We start from the raw sequence: 22,245 nt of genomic DNA on the forward strand, positions 1-22,245 counted from the left end.
TGCTGAATTTAGAACTTCTTTCCTATTAAGGAAAAAAATATAAACCAACAATAATTGACTACAAAGTTTAAAGTCAATATGAAAATATAACTTACTTGAAAATCAATAGAAAGAGTATCTTCTACAAACTTTTCCCATTCTTCTTCAAAGTTTATATTTTTCGGTCTAACAAGAGCAATAGCGCGTTTTCTATTCATGGCGAATGGTACTTGACGTTTGATTTCTTTTCTCAATCTCGATTTGAATGTCCTCCAATATGTTCTCATACATTGAAATGTCATTTTTGATGGCAGTCACTGACATTGAATCTTTGCTATATTTATCACAAATATAAAAAATGGTGTCAAGCTTTGAACAAAAATGGCAGTGAAGCTTTGAACAAAACATGTATAACGAATAATATATGTACGTTTCATATTAAATAAATGTACCTATATAAAATTCCAAAGTTTGATTTTTATCTTGTCATCCACCAAAGGTCAATTTTTAATAAAAACGGGCACATATTCTCGTACTATGGCTCCGACAATGCTGACAGATTTAACAGAGTTACGGCCAACTACTTGCCCGAATTCATTGAATTCAAGCTCCATCTTCTGATAGTTATTTTCAGCAACCATTTTCAAATGAGTTGGACATCTTTTTTTTTTTTTGTTTTAAAAAGGTTGGGAATTTTTTTTTTTTTTTTTTTTTTCTTTTTTTTTGTAGCATCTACACTTCTTGAAGCCATGTTTTGATCACCAGTAATTGGAGTAGACAAGGTATATGTAGGTTCACTAGAAGGTCGTAATCTCTTATTTGTCTCCCGAATTGCAACAACAATTGCAACGCTTAGTCTTTCAGAACTCTTGGAAACTTGCTTATTTGACTTCAAGAATGCAACATGAAAACATGGCATAACGTTAATTATTTTCGAAAGTTACCATCTTAAAAAGTGTATTGAAATGCACTCACCTTAACTTTATCCATCATGCGTATATTTAATAATGTCACCTGGTTCCAAAAAAAATCTACTTGAGAAAGTACGAATATGCAAAAAATAAGAGAGAGAGAATGAGATTCAAAGTTCTACTACTTGTAATTTAAACAATTATATGTATAAAGACATTTACCAAACTAATCAATTTATATATCACATAATATGCCTTCAATGTATGCCTTCATTTATTCTGTATTGGAGGCATTTGGATTTGATCAGATCTGGATTGACAGAATCAGGCGGTGCGTTTCAGAGTGTCGTTTCTCTGTACTCCTAAATGGCCGCCCATGTGGTTTCTTTCCCTCCTCACGAGGACTCAGACAGGGTGATCCTATCTCCCCATCCTTGTTCATCATTGCAGCAGACTACTTCTCACGCTTGCTCACTCAGAGGTTTCAGCAGTATCCCAGTATGTGTTATCGACATGGAGGTAGTGCTCTTGTCTCACATCTCTCATTTGCTGATGATATGATCATCTTTGTCAACGGTCAGAAACAGTCTATCAGAAGGGTCTTAGATTGCTTGGAGCACTATGAAGGAGTTTCTGGCCAATTGGTGACTAGAGACAAGAGCGGTATTATACTATCCAGACGGGCATCCACTAGTCAGATCAGACGACTAGAGATTTTGACTGGCTTCAGACATCAGCAGCAGCCTTTCACTTACTTGGGTGTCCCCTTATTCAAGGGGACTAAGAGGAGCTTCCTTTATGATGACCTTATCCAGAAGATAAGGAATAGGATATCAGGTTGGGTCTCACGATTACTATCGCCTGGGGGTCGTATTACATTACTGAGGTCAGTACTTTCTTCCATACCTTTACATCTTCTTCAGATTATGCAGCCGCCCAAGGCAGTGCTGAAGAAACTTGAGAGCATCTTTGCCCGATTTCTATGGGATTCTAAGGATCAAGCACGACGTCTACATTGGAGGAGTTGGAAGGCGATTTGCCTTCCTACTGATGAGGGAGGCCTAGGCTTTAGGAGATTACAGGATGTGGTGGACACCTTCTCCATGAAGCTCTGGTGGCTGTTCCGATCTCAGAGGTCACTTTGGGCTCAGTTTTTACTGGGCAAGTATTGTAAGGGGACGCATCCTTTACTTGTAGCAATTCCCAGTTCAGCTTCCCCTACCTGGAAGAGGCTGAAATCAGTTGGACCACGGACGGATCCACACATTGCTTGCCACCTTGGAACCGGTCAGATTTTCTTCTGGCATGATTGTTGGATGAGCGAGTCCACCTTGGCATCCCTATTCCCCCACAGACAGCACACATCTGCGAGGGTACAGGATTTTTTTGACGACACTGGGTGGGATTTTGGACGGTTATTACAGGCCCTTCCTTCTCACATGGCGGAACAGGTAGGGGCGATACCTTTATGTGCAGATGCCACGGACCGAATTGTTTGGAAAATTACTTCGGATGGTGACTTTACCACCAAATCAGCATGGCAACTAGTCCGTTCGGTTTGCCAGCCTCAGGACTCATATCGACTGCTGTGGAGCTCTATCTTGCCTGCCACTATTTCATTCTTCTGCTGGAGACTGTGGCAGGATCTCATTCCAGTAGATCTTGTTATTCAGAGGAGAATTGGATGTCAGTTGGCTTCTCGTTGTCAGTGTTGTTCCGAGATTGAGACCATCAATCATATTTTCACGAGCAGCAGCATCTCCGACCAAGTATGGCATCACTTTGGAGACATTTTTCAGATACCTATGACTTCAGGAGAGGGGGTCAGACAGAGGTTCCAGGGATGGCGGTATTCTGGACAGCACGTTTACCGTGGACACATTCGTATTATCATTCCTTTACTGATATTTTGGTTTCTATGGACTGAGAGGAATGATGCGAAGCATAGAGGTATTCGTATGGTGGCCAGACGTATTATTTAGAGGGTCTACCGCATGATCTCCTTTCTTTATATGGGAGGACTATTCCGAGTTGAGCATTGGCGAGGAGATGTGACACTTGCACCTTTTTTTGGCATTTCTTTGACCCGTCTTCTCCCACCACCACCTATTATGGTTGTTTGGCGCACTCCGCCAGTTGGATCCTATAAGATCAACACTGATGGATGCGTCAAATATGGATTTGCAAGTGGTGGAGGCATCATTAGGGACCACGCAGGATACTGTATCAGGGCATTCTCAGCATCATATGGCCCATGTTTCATTTTTGAGGCTGAACTCAGAGCCATACTAGATGGGCTTCTATTGGCCAGAGGACTTGGGATTTCAGCTAACTGGCTCGAGGCAGATTCAACATTGGCTATTCACTGCATTACCAAAGGTGGAGGACCATGGTCGATTCAAGGTATTCTTAGACAGATCAGAGATCTCATCTACTTCGATAGAGACACAGTTTCACACATCTACAGAGAAGGCAACCAGGTTGCTGATTCTCTTGCTACAGAAGGCTGGAATCATCGGCGCTATCTAGAGTATGGACCACTAGAATTGCCTCGACATATTAGGGCGATAGTGCGGATCGACAGACATGGATTGCCCAGTTTCAGAGGTTTGTAATTTAGGCTATTCTTTATTGTATAGGGAAGTAGTACTTCCTCATTTATTGCTTTCATTTATTATATTCATTTGTTGCATCACTGCTTTTTGGAGGTCAGGTTCATGCCCCCCTCCTTCCGTGTATTCTTGATTTTTATGAAATAAATATGGTTGGGGAACCCTTAACCCCCATCGACCTTCCTTGGTGGACCCTAAAAAGTCACTAAGGATGTGTGGATGTCTTTACCAAAAAAAAAAAAAAAAAAAACATCTATCCTTGCAAAATTCTCATCCTTCTCATGATTGTCTTCAAGTTGTGTTACATCCAATGGAATAGTTGCCCCATAAGAAGTATCTTCTTCCATATGTAACACGTGAAAGTCTCTTGGTGATGCTTGCAAAACAACATACCAATTAGATGTTTCATTCTCCTCCCTAGAATAAAAAACTTGTTTCGCCTGGGATGCCAAAATAAAAGGATCATTTTCAAATTGACCCTGTCCTTGATGAAGGTTAACCAAAGTGAATCCATCTTCCTTCTTTATTCCATTCACAATATTTGCCCAATCACACCAGAATATTGGAATATGAAATGTATTGTAGTCAAGCACTATAATATCGCGCAAAACTCCATAATAAAGAACTTTATCAACAACATGTGCATTATCTTTTGCACTAGATCTACATATAGTTGTTGCTTCAACTAAGATGCCACTGTTTTGGCGAGAGTTTTCAGCATCTTTAGTGTGAAATCGAAATTCAATTATTACAAAACTGGAATATGTCATGGACTGACATCTAGGGCCATGTGCAAGTCACTTTAAAGTATTCCAAACATTGTCCAGCAACAATTGGCCTGCAATCTGTTATTATTATAAACACGTTAGGAATGAGAGAATGAATAACAGAATTAAACACTAATCTTGTCGATATATGTACTTCGAGCTTATTGTGCAACCAGGTAGCAAACGTGTCAACATGTTTCTTATGCAACAAATTCTCATTTATTCCAAGTCGTTTGTCAGAACTCTTGAGTTCATCCATATGCATCCTAAGTAAAAAAACAATATATCAAGAAATCCCAAAGAACTTAAAATCTCAAAAGATATATACTTCACGAACATACTGTACGTATGGAGCCACTTCTACATTATTTAGCAATACATAGCGATGGGCAACGTTCAACATCTCATCAGATAGTACAAGTGGCTTCCCTTTAGAAATTGGACGCCTGCAACTAAGAAGTCACTTTCATACTCTTCATTGCGTGCAGTCCGAGAGCCGATTTCAGATGTTTGTTTTATGTATTTGCTACAAAACATCGCATTTTCTTCAAAAATATATCGTTCAGCTATGGACCCTTTAGGTCTTGCACGATTCATAACATATTCTTTCAACACTTTCATATACCTACACATTTTCCAAAAACGTAATAAAATAGAAATCAATTTGATACTGGATTTAATTTCTGGGAATAAGAAGTACTACCTCTCAAATGGGTACATCCAACGATATTGAACTGGTCCACATAGACGAACTTCTCTTCCAATATGAATTTTTAAATGAACCATTATATTGAAAAAGGAAGGCGGAAAATACCTTTCCAACATGCACAAAGTTTCAGAAACATCCTCTTCTAAAATTTCAACCTTATTCCTATCTATAACTCCTTGACATATTTCATTAAAAAATGAACACAATTTAAAAATGAAGTTCCTTGGTCCTTTAGGAAGAAGTCCTCTCAATGCAACTGATAGTAATTGTTGCATTAAAAGGTGACAATAATGAGATTTCAGTCTAACTATCTTACATTCTTCCACTGAAATGCAATTTGCCATATTTGAACCATAACTATTAGGTAATCTCAAGGTAGCAAGCCTTTTGCAAAACATTTGTTTTTCTGCTTTTGATAAAGTGTGAGGAGCTACAGGTAAGTAAAATTTATTTTCTCTACTCTCAGAATGTAGATCATGCCTAATATTCATAGCTTTTAAGTCCTTATGATAGTTAATGCTATCTTTCGATTTTCCTTTCACATTCAAAAGTGTATTAATGATGCTCTCACAAATATTCTTTTCCACGTGCATCACATCCAAATTATGACGTATAAGCAAAGTCTGCAAATCAAACATCACTTGTGTCATGAGATACTACACGCAATTAGATGTATTAAAAAAAGGAAATGACATAACTAGAGTTACCTTCCAATATGGTAGCCTGCAAAATATTGACTTTTTCTTCCACGTTACATTGGATTGAGTCGTATTCTTCTTTCTCTTTCGCTTACCACTTTTGCTCCAATCATTTACAATTTTATCAACTTCACTGGAATTTTCTTCACCAGTTTTTATCTTTGGCGAAATGCCATTTTCAATATGTCCATCAAACCAGCTTCTTTTCATGCGAAATAGATGACTCAATGCAAGAAATCTTCTATGTCCCATGTATGCTAACTTCCTACAATGTGACAACCATACTGAACATGTATGTTCACGACAAATAGGACATGCATTTTTTCCTTTGACGGGCCATCCAGATACATTTCCGTATGCAGGGAAGTCATGTATTGTCCACATCAAAATAGCTTATAGTTAAATGTAGACTTCACAACTGCATCATACATCTCAACCCCATCACTCCATAACAATATTAAATCGTCTATAAGTGGTGCCAAATAAACATCTATGTCATTACCTGGCTGCTTTGGTCCCGGGATTAATAAATTCAACATCAAACTTTCATTCGACATGCATGATGATGGAGGCAAGTTGTATATAGTTAAAATAACTGGCCAACAACTATATTTAGAGCTAAGATCTTTGAAAGGATTGAATCCATCGGTGGCAAGACCTAATCTAATATTTCGAGGATATGACACAAAATGTGGATACTTTCTGTTTATCATTTCCCACCCCAATGAATCAACTGGATGCCTCATTTTACCATTTGAACTCTTATTATTTGAGTGTCATCTAAGTTGTTTTGCCATCTTTTCTATTCCAAACATCCTCTTAAGTCTTGGTATGATAGGGAAATAACGCAAGACTTTTGCTGGAATGTTTTTTCTAAATTTTTTAGTTTGTTGGTTAACTTTCCATCTTGAGCAACCACATTTTGGATATAATTCAGCATGTTCAAGCTCCTTCCTATATAGATAAAAATCATTCAAGCAAGCGTGTATCATTTCTTAACCAAGATTAAATGTATTCACAAGTTTTTTGATCTTATAAATGAGTTAGGAAGTGTATTATTTTGTGGTAGCATGTCCCGCACAAGATTTATGAGTTCATCGAAACCATTATCTGATAAACCATGTGTAGCTTTATGTTTAAACATAGCAACTGAAGCTAATATCTTCGTAAACGCCATACAACCAGGATACAAAGGGGTTTCCGCATTGCTAACTAAACGTTGAATGTCTTCTTCTATTCCATCATGAGGATTTTCAGAATCTACATCATGTTGCGTATAAAAGTCCCTAAACATCCTACATGACTCGGGCATTTCCACGTTGACCAAATTTGATTTACTTGGCATTTCTCCATGAAATATCCAATCAGTGTATGTAGGATCCATACCCTTAATAATTTAATGTTCATACACTATTTCATAATTGTGATGCTTTAGATTCCTACACTTGATAAAAGGACATACTATCATTTCTGACTTTAGAGTTTCACGAGCTAGTTCTACAAACTTTCGTGCTCCATCTCTGTATTGTTCTGAAAATCTACAACAACAATACTATTAAGAATTTTATATTATTGTTTAAATTTTGAAACTAGATTTATAAGATTTTATTTCAGACAGTGACCTTGATAATTGCAGTCATTTTTTGTCCATTATGATACTATCAAACATTGAACAACAACAATTCAAATTGTGAACTAAACTTGGTAATTTTCAACATAAGCAAATGTGTGAGAGCATAATATTCATATTGAAAGGAAAGTAGATTAGAGTAAGTCTCCTGAATGTTATACCTGGTACTCTGCTTCGACGAGAACGCAGTCTAATGAATAAGATTGTTGGAAGCAAGCTGTAATTTTACTCTACAAAGCAGGATGTCAAGCACGTCTGCGAAAATCAGGGGCAGAGCCAAGAATTATTGTTACGGTGGGTTAAAAATTTTAAAAGTTTAATGTACGACTAAAATTTATATATAATAAGAGAGATTCATTTGATACGAGTAAAATCACCTTATTTATTGAAAATTTAAGTCCATACCTATCTCATTAAGGATGATTTAAATTCTAAAAGACTAAGGAAGGATAAGTAAGCTGAATTAATTTAATCCAAATATTATTTTTACGAGACCATTTAATAGATAACATTTTAAGTTTCTTTTCTTTTTCTTTTCTTTTTTTTTTTTATAAAATTTGATACAGCAAAATACTATTTAATCTACCTTATCAAACATAAAAGAATTTAAATCAAGAAATAATTAACTTGTGCTACATATTGATTTTTTTGTTATCAGGTGATAGACTAAAGATGAGTGAAACAATGGAAGAAGGTAGAAGTGAATATCAAAGACCATATGTACAAACCTATTTTTCCAGAAGGGAAATCTGTAGAATTCTATGATAATTTTTTTAATCAATATTTATCGAAGTTAGCAATGGATCAGCTTCCAAAAAGCAGGCCATTATGGGAAATTCACATAATCAAATACCCTACAAAAAATTCAGCTGGAAATATTGTTTTTAAGCTGCAACATGCATTGGGAGATGGTTTTTCTCTAATGGGAGCTCTTCTTTCTTGCTTGCAAAGAGTAGAAAATCATCAACTGCCCTTAACATTTACTGCACTGATGAATGAGAATATGAATATTGATGATGATCACAAGGGCATTTTCAAGAATGTGACTAGTATTTTTAACACTGTATCAGATTTCGGATGGAGCCTATTGAAGAGCAGTGTTATTGAAGACGATAAGTCCCCAATAAGGTCCGGTGATGTTAGAGTCGAGTTTCGGCCAATCACCATTACCACCATGACTTTCTCTCTCAATCAAATTAAGAAAATGAAGGAAATTCTTGAAGTGGTAAGACTATACTTTTTTTTTGTCTTTTTATCAAGTAACCATAGGTTAAATGCACTCTAGAGAAAAACAAGTTTCTTACCCTTCCTCGAAACTTAATTATCCTTGAGCATTCTTTGATTTATGATTGATATACATTCGATGTATATTCTTGATAATACTTGAAAATGAAGTCCGACAATTTATAATTTATTTTTGCACGTACCGATAATAACTTAAGAATAATGCTATTCCATATCATTGATGTCAAATACTATATATAAAAAGTTGTTTTCAAATGTTTTAACAAATGCTTACTTCAAGTCCCTTGAAAGAATCAAATAGATGGCTCACAAAAAACCAGATAACTTACAGTAATGTCATCGAGTCTAACATGTTTCAAACACCTAGACACTATCAAAGATATTCGAAGTAAAATAAACAAAAGAAACTAACCAAATTCAGTTCATAGAGCCAATCACTTCATTAACATGAACAAAGAACAGTAAATACAATCCAATTAGCCAACTCTTCATAACACTGATCCAAAGAAGAAGAAGAAAAAAACCTTAATTACCAAAAGAGGAATGAACAAATTTTCTTGCATTCTAGTTCACGCCCAATTCACTTTTCTTTTCCACTACAATGCAATCCATGACAAAACCAGGAGCTCGACAAAAATTAAAATCAGTATGCTGAAAAAATTGAAATTGGAGGCTGAAATTGAAATCAAAATCACCTTCTTCGTTCTTCTGCTTCTTCAGTTCTTCTTCTTTCGTTGGGCTGGCAGGCGACAGCTGGCAGGAGACGGTGGTTCGATGTTAAAGTTGTGGTGGGAGAAGATTGGGGTTTGGACATTGGGTATACACTTACTAGGTCGGAGATTAGAGCCCCTAATCTAGGAGAAGTCGGCTGCCGGTGGACTGGAACTAGAAGCCGACGATTGCGAGAGAAGTAGGGCGAGAGTCGAGAGACGTGATACATTGCAATTGTTTGGTTTTAATTTCAATGAAACCTGGTTTAATTGGATCAACATTCCGGGTCCGGGCCAGTAAACGGGTTAAGGGCTGTGCAATTGGGCTTCCATCTGGGTTAGATTGAACCGGGCTTTAAAAAAATAAATAAATTTGGGCCTATTGGAGCCCAAAAGTTCAGTGACACTAATCAATGAAAACGTTCATTAAACATTGCCAAAACTAATCAACGGCAACGTTAAATGAACGTTGCTAAAACATATACAGCAACGTGCATCGCCCATTGCAAAAACCTTTTAACAACAACATTTACCGAACGTTGCTAAAATTGATTAACAGCAACGTTCGGGTGAGCGTCGCTAAAACATGTAACAGCAACGTGTATTGTCCATTGCTAAAACTAATTAACGGCAAAGTTCTTTAAACGTTGCTAAAACATTTACAGCAACAGTCAATGCACGTTACCAAAAAAAAAAAAAACCAACAACGGTCTTTGAACGTTGCGAAAGGGGGTATTAGCAACAACCACTCAAAGAACGTTGCTAAATCTTAATTTTCTTTACCAATGACAACATGCATTTGCTGAATGTTACAATAAACCTCTTTTAATAACATATAATTGGTGAATGTTGCCATTTAAATGTTGTAAAAGGCCATTTTTCTTGTAGTGAAATTATGACTGTAATATTTTTTTTTCCATTGATTAAAAACTTCATATCACTCGTCAAAACAAGGAAATAAGATCTTCCGCTCACCTTTTATCAGATGAGAACCCAATGCACAAATCTTAAAACTTTTGAAGCTAGAACATTTGTTGACTTTTGTGTACAAATTTAAACGATGGTACACAAAATAGATGCTCAAGTTAATGCGACGTGATTTAACTTAAAACATACGCTATTCTTTGGTGAACAATGCCTGACAAGTTAGGAACTGGCTATGTAGCGAGGCAGGTCTCCTGGCTGCAGGTGGATCTACACATTTATTAGAAAGATAAGAGAGAAAAATCACAAAAATATGAGCTATAGGGTTAACATATTTTTTCTAGTTTTATGGCAGGATAAACCTTGGGTTAGATGGTCTTAAGGAGTAATATCTGTATTAAAATTAAGCCCTATGTCACTTCCCAACTGAAGATTGATGAATGATGCCCTAGTACAGAGAGAAAAAATCTATAAAGATACAAATACTCAATATCTAAACATTCGTGGTCTCCTCATTTTTGTGCAGAATTCTATGGGCTCTTAAGGGACATTTGAATGACTGATTTCAGGTTTGGTTCATGCCCAGAAAATACGTATCCAAATATTTTTCATGCAAAACTCTACCTGTTTCATAAAATAATTCATCGATAATGGTAGCAGTCTTTGCAGATGTCTCCATGAAGAAAAGGCTGCTCTCCTGTTCGTCAATCTTGCTAGTGTACACAACCATGTACTTAAGGGTGTACCTAATTGACACCCGGCACCTCGACATTGGTCGAGGCGCCTGCCTTGTCGGGCCCACAAGCGCCTCGACCAATACCGAGGCGTCGGGGTGTACATTAGGTACACCCTTAGGTACACAGTTGTGTACTTTTAGCATAATTCCCTGTGCGTATGCTTGTGCTTTCTGGGGGAAAGAAAAGGAAACGAAAGAGTGCGTGTGAGTAGTAAAAGGTGTTTTGAACATGATGTGTGCGAAAATCAATGATCCGAGTGGATGAAATGCATTCTCCAGAGACACATACTAATCATTCCAACTTCTATTTGTTTATCAATCAATTATGGAATATGCTCAGAGATAGCTTTTCTTAGATTGATTTTTCCAGATGAAAAATGAATGTGAATACATAGCATCAAACAAAATTAATCCGGCTTCTAGAAGAAAATAGGGTATACTTGCCTCCTTTGCCACCTTTCTTGCATCTAACAAATCAGCCTTACTCCCAACAAGAGACATAAACCATATTTGGATTACCTTATGCCACACCACAGAATCAAGTAAAGGCAATTAGAACACTTATACTCTTCACGATTATATGGAAATTTCAGATTTATAACCCGTTCATGTGTATTCTCTCCGGATTCCATGAGAACACCTTCACAACTTTATTTTACATACTAAGAAGTTCGCGTCGGTTGTGCTCGCTTTATTATTAAATCAAGCTCGTGCAATCACATGTATAATTTTTTATAGTGCTATTTATAAGTTGTGAATTCTAAGTAGTGTAAATGAACTATGAGTTAAAAGTATACTCGATCGTTTTAAAAATTTAAGCTTTGCCAAACTATCTCATATGTTATTTAAAGGTTATATTATTTGATTTTGAATCCACTGGAATTTAGAGGGTGTTTGATGAGTATTAAAATTAAAAATTTTGGTAGATTGTGATAGAATTTTTTGAAATTTGTGGTTGAAAAATTGTGAGACCCATAAAAAATGTGATTAATATTAATTATTTAACTTTGACTCAAATTAAAATTAGATTTTAATTCAAACGAAATACCTCTTTTCACTTAACTTTGCAATTGGAGATTCCTGATCTAGTGGTGCACGTAAATCAGTTGAAGAAATCTGGGACCCAGTAACGTATGGCAAAGTTAAGTCCTGGGTTTTGACTGGGGTAGGGGTCCCAGAATACTGAGGTGGATGATATTTTCTTATAATATTTTATTGGGAAATTTACCAAAATGTTACTTTTTTTTGAAAATGCACAAAATACTTTGATGTGCACATAATTTGTACGAAAATATCACTTTCTTGTTGTGAAATGTCTAAATTACCCTTAATTTGACCTTCTTTGGAGCACTTAATGCTCCTTCATGATTGTTTTTTAAAACAATTAATGTTGTGATTTGATTGTTTAATTTGTATATTATAATCATTGAATATATGAATATTATATTATAAAATATGAATTTAGTTAATAAAAAATAAATATAAAATCCTTCAAAACCCTAGTTAACATAAAAAAAAAAAAATTCTTGTTAAATAAACCCTTATTTCATTCATCTTCTTCATCCATTTTCTTCTTGATCAAAAAGATATTACTTCATCTATCTTGAAAGGTCAGTTATTACGAATTGTTTATGTTTTTATGTAATAACTTACTCTTTTTAAAATGTTAAAAATAACATGATAATCACTACTTTTAATCATCATGGTCTTTTTTTTAATATTTTTGACGGAAAAATATATCAAAAATATTTAAGAAAATGTGAAGTATTTCATATTTAATGAAGCATTTAGTCATTTATTTCTGAAAATAGGTTGTGATGTTGTCGTTGTTGTAGTCGAGAAATGATTATAACCATTAATACTACCAAACACATTTGAAGTTTCTCGACAGTTCCGACAGTTGAACTGTCACACTCGACATTTCGAAACTGTCGGGATCGACATTTGAACTATCAAACCCGACATTTATAAACTGTCGGGGATAGATAACTAAATTGTCTTATTGGACAGCTGAAAATTCTTGACACCCTTCATTTGACCTTATACTATTGCATATGTTTAAATATTCGAACGTGTCACTTTCATGCTATTATATAATCGACATATTGATTGCGCATAAATCTTATTGTTGCAATCCCAACATTTTAGATATGAACAATAATTTGAGTTTCATCGTGTCGCACGGGGAAAAGTTCGTTTACGTGAATGACGAATGGAAGTGGATTGGGGACAAAACCACTTCTATTTTAGTGTCAAGCACTACCGGGGCTATTGTTAGAGTTGAACGAGAAACTTGATGTTCTCGATCCGTGCACAAAAATGGAATTGAAATTCAAAGTTCCGAACATGAATATACCGCCGGTCGAAATACCCGAAGATGAAGACGTAAATTGGTATATATCAGCTCGTAAGGAAACTGCCCTCTGCATTGCGACTTTGGAAACCGGCCTGCCAAGTGTTGAAATGGAGAGGGATACAAATTATAGCCAACAATTGTTCGCCTCAGCGGAAGATCACCATCCCGTACAGGACGACGAGCTCAATCATCTGCACAGTATCCCAATCAATAATGCAGCGGATACTTCAATTTTCGATGTTAGGACTGCACCATTAGATGAGATGTTCGACGACCCCTTACATGGTACAAATGCTGGTAATATTACTGACGTTGACGGAGAATTATTATCACATTCCAAAAGTCCAGATACATGCGACTGAATTTTCACTGTGAATACGTCAGATCTTACCGAAAGGCAAATATTTTTTACCAAAAAAGAGTTATACTCGAGAATTCGTCTACTTGCTTTGCGAGAGAAGTTTCAATTTCAAGTTAGTAGGTAAAGCCTAAAAATGTTAACCGTTGTATGCGCGGACGATAATTGCAAGTGGATGTTACGTGCTTCGAGTGTTAAACAGTCCGCCATCTTCATGATCCGCAAATTCAACAATGTGCACACATGTTCCATAGATTATTGTCGTAATGTACATCGATATGCCACTAGTTCCGTTATTGCCAAGCAGATTATGGGGAAATTGGATAATATGTATAGATCGTATGATCCTACCGCTATTGCACGTGACATGGAACGTAAGTTTGGTGTGAAAATTAGTTACTATCAAGCACGTAGGGGAAAGGTCGCTACTTTACATATGCTATATGGTACACCGGGTGATAGTTTTCAAAAACTTTCTTCCTACTGTCACGTCCTAGGAGAGAGATGCAAGCATTCAGGGTTACATGCACTACCTGAGGCCTGTTATTTGTGTTGACGGCAGTCACTTGAAAGGTCCATACAAAGGTATCCTTCTACTGACAACTGCCTAAGACGCCAACAAAATGATTTATTCATTAACATGGGAGATCGTTGATGCCGAAACGAATAGATCGTGGATGTGGTTTTTATCAAATTTGAAAGATCTTATAGGTGACTCGGACGAATTGGTGTTTGTTTCCGACAGGAAAAATAGTATTAAAAATGCCATTGCCCACCTATTTCCTCGGACTCACCACGGGTGCTGTGTCTGGTATATGGAAAAGAATTTAATCCAGCGGTACACCAACACAAGTTCAATATTTCTATTCAAAAGAGTCGCAAGAACTTAACGGACCGAAGAGTTTGAAAGACTTATGGGACAGCTTTGTAGGGTAAGTGCAAGAGCGTACGGGTACTCGGAGCAAGCAGGTTTCCCATTTTGGTCACGGACACTATTTGTTGGCCAACGGTATAAAATTTTGACCAACAATAACGCAGAATCTTTGAACTCAATGTTGAGACATGCCCGTTCGTTACCGATCACGTGCTTAGCGGAACACATTCGGCATACTATGCAGAAGTGGTTTTATGAACGTCGAGATAGTGAAACCACATGCAGTACCGTACTTCACCAATGATGGAGAATGAGTTACAGACGATGTTCGCAGCAGGTACTAGGCTGCGAGCGCATGACTTGATAGGTAACTTAACACAAGTTGGAATATCCAACGACACGGATATCGTAGACTTCTCCGAAAACACGTGCACTTCTCGTGAGTTCCAATTGAATCGTATGTCGTGCGTTCATGCAACCCGTGTTGCTTACTTGAGAGGTAAGTCATTGTACAATCTATGCTCACCGTATTACACATCCAAGTATTGGAAGGGTGCCTAAGAGAAGCTATATATCCTGTTTTGCATGAAGTGGACTGGATCGTTCCAACCGAAATTACAGGTACTCCTATTATGCCCCCAGCGTACGTCGTCCTCCAGGTAGACCACCCATACGACGTAAGCAATCCAGACACAAGTGTACCACATGACTCAAGAAATGCACTCGCTGCGGTGGACTTGGTCATAACCGGACCACATGTTCGAACCCCACTGTACCACGTCCGATATAAGCAGCATTTTGTACGTGAGTGGTTGAAGTTGTAAGTTATGTGTTCCTTCGATGTAGTTTGTATATGACAATGTAAATATTGTATTACTGTTTTCATTCTCTTACGCATAAACAATATTTTTTCTTATATTTACAATTACAGAACGGAAATAGGTACAACGTACTGCATAACACCTTCGAACCAAAATTCAATTTTGTTGTGCATAACATTGTTGCCATTGTTGACAAATGTAAATTGAATGTACGGAATAGAAAACGTTCAACAAAAATACATGTTTCCTTTTATATGCATATTATGAACACATCATTTTTAGCGCATAACACGATTTGCATTGTTTACAAAGTACGTTGAATGTATACATGAGGTTGTGTTAGTTCACCCAAAATACATGTTATAATTCATATGCATATTACGGACACAGAAAATTTGCCAGTAAACCTCGATAGTTCATCCGTCGTTCCCGACGGATGGTGCCTGTCATTCTCGACAGTTGTTCGACGGTCTGCTTAACAAAATAAAAAATACACATAACATGCCAATGAGAGTTTCTTACATGCTACAGAATTGGTATATAGTAACAAAATCCATTCTTTACAAAAAATGCTATACATACATACGTAAAAACCCACACACGCAACAAAGCCAGACTTTTCACTCGGAGCTAACACTTGAAACTTCTTCCCCACCGTCATCATCCGAATCATCCGAGCTGATGACAATTACCTCGGGCAATGGAATGCGACCCTACCCTTCATCCTCGTGACGTTCAACTTCGTCTGCATCCATAAATGGGATGACCCATTCAAGCACATTTTTCGGAGATTCACCTGCATCACTTGCAACTTCGTCCAGGTTCGGGAAGGGAACGACAGTGATGGCTCTCCTACCACCATTTGAACTCACTTCCTCATCGTCCGAAAAAATTACGATGGGACATAGTGGGGTTGAACCGAGTGTTGGCAAAGGCTCCTGAACTGGCAGCGGTGAATTGCTTCTCGTGGACGATGCCATTATTTTGATATGAAGAAATAGGCTGAAAATATTGAGATACGTTCCTGCTACAAGATGCCTCACAAAAAGTTTCATGTATCCCACTTCAAGAGTGTAAGCCATGCTATATACTATAGATATTTGAGGACATTAAAAGCAATTTAGCAACCAACTACCATTTCATTTCTACTTCACACTTGATTGACTATTGGTGTGATGGTTTAGTGTGGTGGATTACGGTGTAAGTGTACTTTTACCCCTAGGCTCTCTCCATAAATGGTGAGAATTATGAGTAAATTGTATCCATGTGCAAGACCAGCAATGACAACATTTCTGCAGCTGGATTGACAATCAATTTGGAATTTAAATTACTTTACTGAATTTTTGTAGTCCTTGGTCATAATTGAATACAGTTTTTAAATTCTAAATAATTTGAATTGTATTAAAAATTGATAAAATTAATGTCCCTGTCAATGAAGATGAACATTGGGTGACACAACAAGCTATTGTTCAAATAAATTATAATTTGTACGAACAAGCTAATTTATACTAAAATGCATGTTGAAATAAACATACATCAGTTGTAATGTTGGGGTCAACGTAGCAAAGATAACAACGAATTATTCGTACTACTGTGATGCGAATTTTAAAATAATCATTGTCCTCGATCCTTCGACCACGCTCCATTACACACAAAATCATTAGATACGATGAATCATTTGTACAACTATAACACCTTCAACTCCAACAAAATTAAAGTACAAAATACTACTACTTCACCAAGTAGCATGGACATTAATTTAATTAGAGTACAAAGAAATGTCCAGTCTCAATGTCCGTTCCACTTAACCATATCACAATATGGAATTGAAGTAATCTAATAACCCCCCTTGACATCATTAACCACATCATATGGAATAGGAGTAATAGTCTCCCAGGTGCGGGTCCCTTTGGCTGTTTTTTGGTGCTAATTACTACACCTCTTGATTTAGCCTCAACCTTCATTTTGACTGTACTCTTGATCATTCTGCAGAAATTCCTCATCACACCTCGATCAACGCACATGATCAACTCAAAAATCAACCCTCCGAATGAGTCTGCTGCCTACCTGCATCACGTGTGTGCTAAAGTAAAATGACACAGCACAGAATGTTCGTAACTATCCATCCAACCAACTTACAAACCAAAAAATTTACTCACCCATGGAATAGGAAACGTGCATGCAATCTAATCACCAAAAAATGAACAACCCTTTCACATATCATAAATAAAACATACCATAAACAATACATGCCATAAATATAATGTTAAAGCCAAGATATAAGACAAGGAAGGTATCCCACTAGACCAACAGAGGCTCATTTTCGCTGGTAAACAGCTTGAGGATGGCCGTAGTTTGGCTAACTATAACATTCAGAAGGACTCCACACTCCACTTGGTGTTGAGGCTTCGTGGTAGCGTGCAGATTTTTGTCAAAACCCTTACTGGTAATACAATAACCCTTGAAGGTGAAAGCTCCGACACCATTGATAATGTTAAAGTTAAAATTCCGGACAATGAGGGAATCCCACCAAACCAGCAGAGGCTGATCTTTGCTGGCAAATAGCTTCAGGACGGCTGAACATTGGCAGACTATATCGTTCAGAAGGAGTCAACTCTGCACTTGGTGCTGAGGTTGAGGGAAGGCATGCAGATTTTTGTGAAGACTCTGACTAGAAAAACCATAACTTTGTCTTGGAAAATCATATGACTAGGATGTGTAAGAATGATGATATATTCATTTTAGTTCTAATGTTGATCAACCCTTTCACATATCATGAACAATACATGCATTATTTTGTTAACGTATACACACAAAATTTATCGGCAATACCATCACATACTTCCACTAAACATTTATTATCGCGAAACGATATGTACTCTACATAAGACAGTTTAACGTGTAGCATATGGCAGAGCAAACCTATCCGTCCATAAAACTAACCAAATAAAAAGCATGTCATTGTTACGAACAACGTATCGAGTACTACAACACACCTTACCGCACTACTTGAACTCACTTATTTCTTTACTCTCTTTGCCCTTCTCCTCCTGTATAGAGTCCGGGTAGGTAGTGTAGGACGTCGAACACGAGTCAATCGCGGCCTATTTGTGTTGTCCACATTGCCTCCTTTTTTTGGTACGGTAAGCTGTGCCGACAACTCTGTGGCAGCACCTATATAAAAAATTGCAGAATTTTATTGAAACAGTTATGTGTAAAGGAGGCCACATAGTCGTGGAATAAGATGGACCCGTTTAAAATAGGCACGTACCGTCCACCTCTGTGACGTCATGGGTCGATGGGATTTCCTCGTTGTCGTCACTGGGGAGCGTGGTGACAATCTGTCCTGGGTCCAGTTGAAAGAAAATTAGGTAAAATGGACGAACACAACATATGAATTATCATTTGCTTAATGGGGGAAGTGATTAGTAATAGAACCCAAATCATAGAAGTTGACAAAAATTATGCACGTACCGTTCACCTCATGCATTTCACCCTCCTCTGCATGATTGTCGTCTTCCCTCGTGACAGTCGGTCCACCAAGCGTACCTTACAGCTCAGATGTGGATGGGGCACCCATTGGAGTGAGTAATGCACCCGAATGCCGTCTTGAGGTATCCTAGTCGTCCTCCGTGTCACCAGCACCGGTCTCGCAAAAAAATGTCGCGACTGCTATCTCCACTCTCATCAGCCTTAGACCCGTCATCGTCGCTGCCTTCTCGTGTCTGACGATCATCGCTTGTGAATGTTTTGTCGTCCTCGACCCCTGCACCGGACTCATCGTCATGGCCGTCACCCACAGCGCCACCGTCATGTCCTCCACTAGCCGGTGCCCCCTCATGGAACTGTGGCCCGACAACACTCCTAGCGAGGTCATCCAAAAATTACACCGGACGGTTAGGGAACGACACCAAATTGGTGATTTATGGGAGATCACGCTCGGCCTCCGTGGGATGCAGTGTGGCATGCACGTGCAGCTGTAGAAATAGGGGAGAACGAGTAGTTAAAATATATTGCATAGTATTCCCAAAAAAATAAAATAATTGAAAGCCAAATTAAAAATGTCCATGACCTGTACGTCCCTGAAGAACACATCGTACGTACGCTGCTACAGTTGTTTAGTAGAGGTCTAGCACAGAAGCTGCTACGATCTTTCATCCACCCGCTGACCGAAGCATTTGCTGAGTTCGGGCATGGCCTCATATGCCCAAATCTGTCTGGACAGAAAGAAAAAATTTGTCACATAAATATCCATCCAAAAAATGAAGAAAACTGTTCGAATACTTAAGAACAAAAAAAATAAACATAATGCTGTTCTTACTTACATGGCGATCGAAAATTCGTAAATTGTGTAATTGACGTCCTTCTCGTTCTTCATCTTTGCTTCGCTTATTTTACGTGCCCAAGTACCCCAGAACCCCTTCAACAAACACCTATACCCCACTTTGGCCTAGGGGTAGGAAAAAATCAGCTACAAGTCGTCGACGAGGGAAAGCGTGTCCTCATCAATGCCGACATTATTATCCGGAGCAGTGATAACTCCTTCCACAATCAGAGCAAGCCTGAGCTTGTATCTATTTGCCCAGGGTGTCAACGCGCAGACGAAGGTCTTCTCCAACTGGGCACATGAAATCTTCTCCAGCGATTTGAAATACTTTTCCTTCATCCTTCTCTTCTCCAATGCTTTTGTGTACCGATCGCCCTCCGGAAACGAGTCAGCATGCAGTCCAGTGACGATAGCATACTCTTGCAGTCTAAATCGAGTAAGGTGGCCTTGGACGTTGAACCATAACTCGTGGGACTTATCGCAACGGATCACTTGACACACAAGTGCCTGGATTAGTTGAGATGAAAACTAGATTTTCGGAACGTCAACAAGAAACCCAAGGCAGGAGTTGCGAAAGTCAGCTTGCAGTCTGTCGTCCAAGTGATCGATCACTGTTTTAATGTACTTTAGGTTGCTCCGTTGCGAGATGCGCCCGGACAACCGTACATTCTCGGGCAACCAAAATTGAAATTCCATCTATTCTGCAGATGAAACGATAATGGTCATACCATAAATCAACAGCAAATGAATATTTCAAAGAACAAGCGGACTTTCGAAGAGCATACAACCACTTTAATCGGAACAAGTAATACGAGAAACATATAAGAACAGACCATCTACCTAAACTGTACAAACATGTTTTGGCGAATTGTGCATGCAATCTTCAACTCAAAAAAATTGTTACTAAAAATATTTTGAATGTGCGAAAATACGTGCTTTAATGAGATATGAATGTTGGACAGACATGTTATTTCTAAACGCACGTGCAATGTCGTCAGTGTCCACAGTTATGTGTTGAGACACTGTCACCGAAACCTGTGTCGACAGATGACTGCACTCGTCTGGCAGGATAGTGGCATCTGTCATCCGTCGAGAATTCCTGCAGCTAACTATCGGGAACGACAGTTCATCTGTCAGGATTCACGCAACTGTCGAGAAATACTGCAGTCAAATGTCGGGAACGACAGTTTTCAACAGAAACATGTGATACGTATGCATGATACCCCAACACACAAACTTGGTACATAACAGCCGAAAACTAGTCTTCCAAAAAATCACAAAACACTTGAAAATTTAGATGTTAATGCTACAATGTGATCATAAATATGTGTTACATATGCATGGTGCCCTATATCAAAATGTAGAATATGCCAAAATCCAGTCATCCCAAAAATCACAATGACGGTGAAAACGTAGATGTTAATTCTACAATGTCATCAGTATCGCCGAGCAAAAAAGTACAAATGTAAACGCATCGAAACAACCGAGTAAAAAATGACCGTTAGCGTAGAAGGCAAGCAAACAAGAATAGTTTTCCCTTTATAACTACATCGAAAACATCAAATGATGCGACTGCTTACCGAGCAATCTAAGAGATATGCAAAGCAGCAAGTTGTTTTGTCAATTTCTTTTGCGTGCTAAGTTCAATACATATTTGTACATCACAAAAACAAGAGAAAAGAAAGTACTTTCACCACGTCTAGTTGTAGATTTGCAAAGTGCTATGGACAGATAAGTCTCTTTTCTTCCTCGACACTCTGCAAAGTTTGGTTCTGCAACAAGAGAAAGAAATGTTGCGCATAAAAAACGTATTGAAGAGGAGCATACGTTCAAATTGCCACATTTCTTCAATACCAATCTCCAAATATTTTAATTACTAAGCATTATAAACTGAAAGTGTATATCAAGTATAACCAAAAGTAATATTAAAGCTAATTTATAATGGTTAAATCCCTTATCCTGTTCAATCCCCAATTTTTTTCTAATAAATCAAACTAAAATTCAACCATAGCTGACGAAATAGCACCATGACAATATTTAAGCTTGGCATTCGAAAGGAGCCATAAAATAAGTGCAACTGCAAATAGACGTGTCATATGAAGTGAAAGTTATATCATTTTCAAAACCTACAACAAAATAATTAGAATTATCCCACTGTTAATATTGTTTTACTTTCTCTTCTTGCTTGATGCAAGCAAATGAAGACAGAAGAGATTGAACAGTGATACAGAAAATAATCAAGTTACGTACAATAACTAAATGTATTAGTGACTAACAAACGCAAATGGCATACAATTACATTTGATTTCTATTACCCCAAGATGATAATCCTAGCCAATATGTACAGAAACATTAGCTAGGACATGAGTAGTGTATATAAACTCTAATTCCATACTAGAATTCGAAAACAAGATTAACATAGAGAGCACTTGATTTCTCATGAACTTTTGAAGTTCGAATGCTCAGACAATTTCGAAGATAGCTATCCTCTTAAACGTGGTTGATAGCGAGTCGTGGTGCATGTAAAACACACTTAATAAGAACTCAAACAATCTTGGTGCATTTTGTGGTTGGAATGTTCTATTACA

The 22,245-nt window shown here is 37.7% G+C and overlaps 2 protein-coding genes across 2 annotated transcripts; one reads left to right on the forward strand and one right to left on the reverse strand.

Moving 5' to 3' along the window:
* Positions 1-3,343: 3,343 nt before the first annotated feature.
* Positions 3,344-5,928, reverse strand: LOC111408317. The gene is made up of 6 exons (XM_023038088.1): positions 5,686-5,928; positions 4,973-5,601; positions 4,688-4,894; positions 4,321-4,535; positions 3,754-4,223; positions 3,344-3,415 (listed from the first exon to the last, which is right to left on the reverse strand). The coding sequence occupies exons 1-6, from the start codon at positions 5,926-5,928 to the stop codon at positions 3,344-3,346; spliced, it is 1,836 nt and encodes a 611-aa protein (XP_022893856.1).
* A 2,041-nt stretch (positions 5,929-7,969) lies between these two features.
* Positions 7,970-9,465, forward strand: LOC111408318 (O-acyltransferase WSD1-like). Its single transcript, XM_023038090.1, has 2 exons — positions 7,970-8,552; positions 9,298-9,465. The coding sequence occupies exons 1-2, from the start codon at positions 8,025-8,027 to the stop codon at positions 9,463-9,465; spliced, it is 696 nt and encodes a 231-aa protein (XP_022893858.1). The 5' UTR covers positions 7,970-8,024.
* Positions 9,466-22,245: the final 12,780 nt, after the last annotated feature.

Source organism: Olea europaea, chromosome 13 (assembly GCF_002742605.1).
Source record: "Olea europaea var. sylvestris chromosome 13, O_europaea_v1, whole genome shotgun sequence".
Classification (NCBI taxonomy): Eukaryota; Viridiplantae; Streptophyta; class Magnoliopsida; order Lamiales; family Oleaceae; genus Olea; species Olea europaea.

What these genes read in the sequence shown, in the direction of transcription:
- LOC111408317 (XM_023038088.1), bottom strand. Translation starts at nt 5,928, where the DNA reads ATGGGACATAGAAGATTTCTTGCATTGAGTCATCTATTTCGCATGAAA. An exon ending in GCCAATTGTTGCTGGACAAT is followed by an intron (nt 4,224 to 4,320) that starts GTTTGGAATACT and finishes TTCACACTAAAG; the next exon opens with ATGCTGAAAACTCTCGCCAA. An exon ending in AGAATTTTGCAAGGATAGAT is followed by an intron (nt 3,416 to 3,753) that starts GTTTTTTTTTTT and finishes TCCATACTCTAG; the next exon opens with ATAGCGCCGATGATTCCAGC.
- LOC111408318 (XM_023038090.1), top strand. Translation starts at nt 8,025, where the DNA reads ATGTACAAACCTATTTTTCCAGAAGGGAAATCTGTAGAATTCTATGAT. An exon ending in TAAGACTATACTTTTTTTTT is followed by an intron (nt 8,553 to 9,297) that starts GTCTTTTTATCA and finishes TTGGGCTGGCAG; the next exon opens with GCGACAGCTGGCAGGAGACG.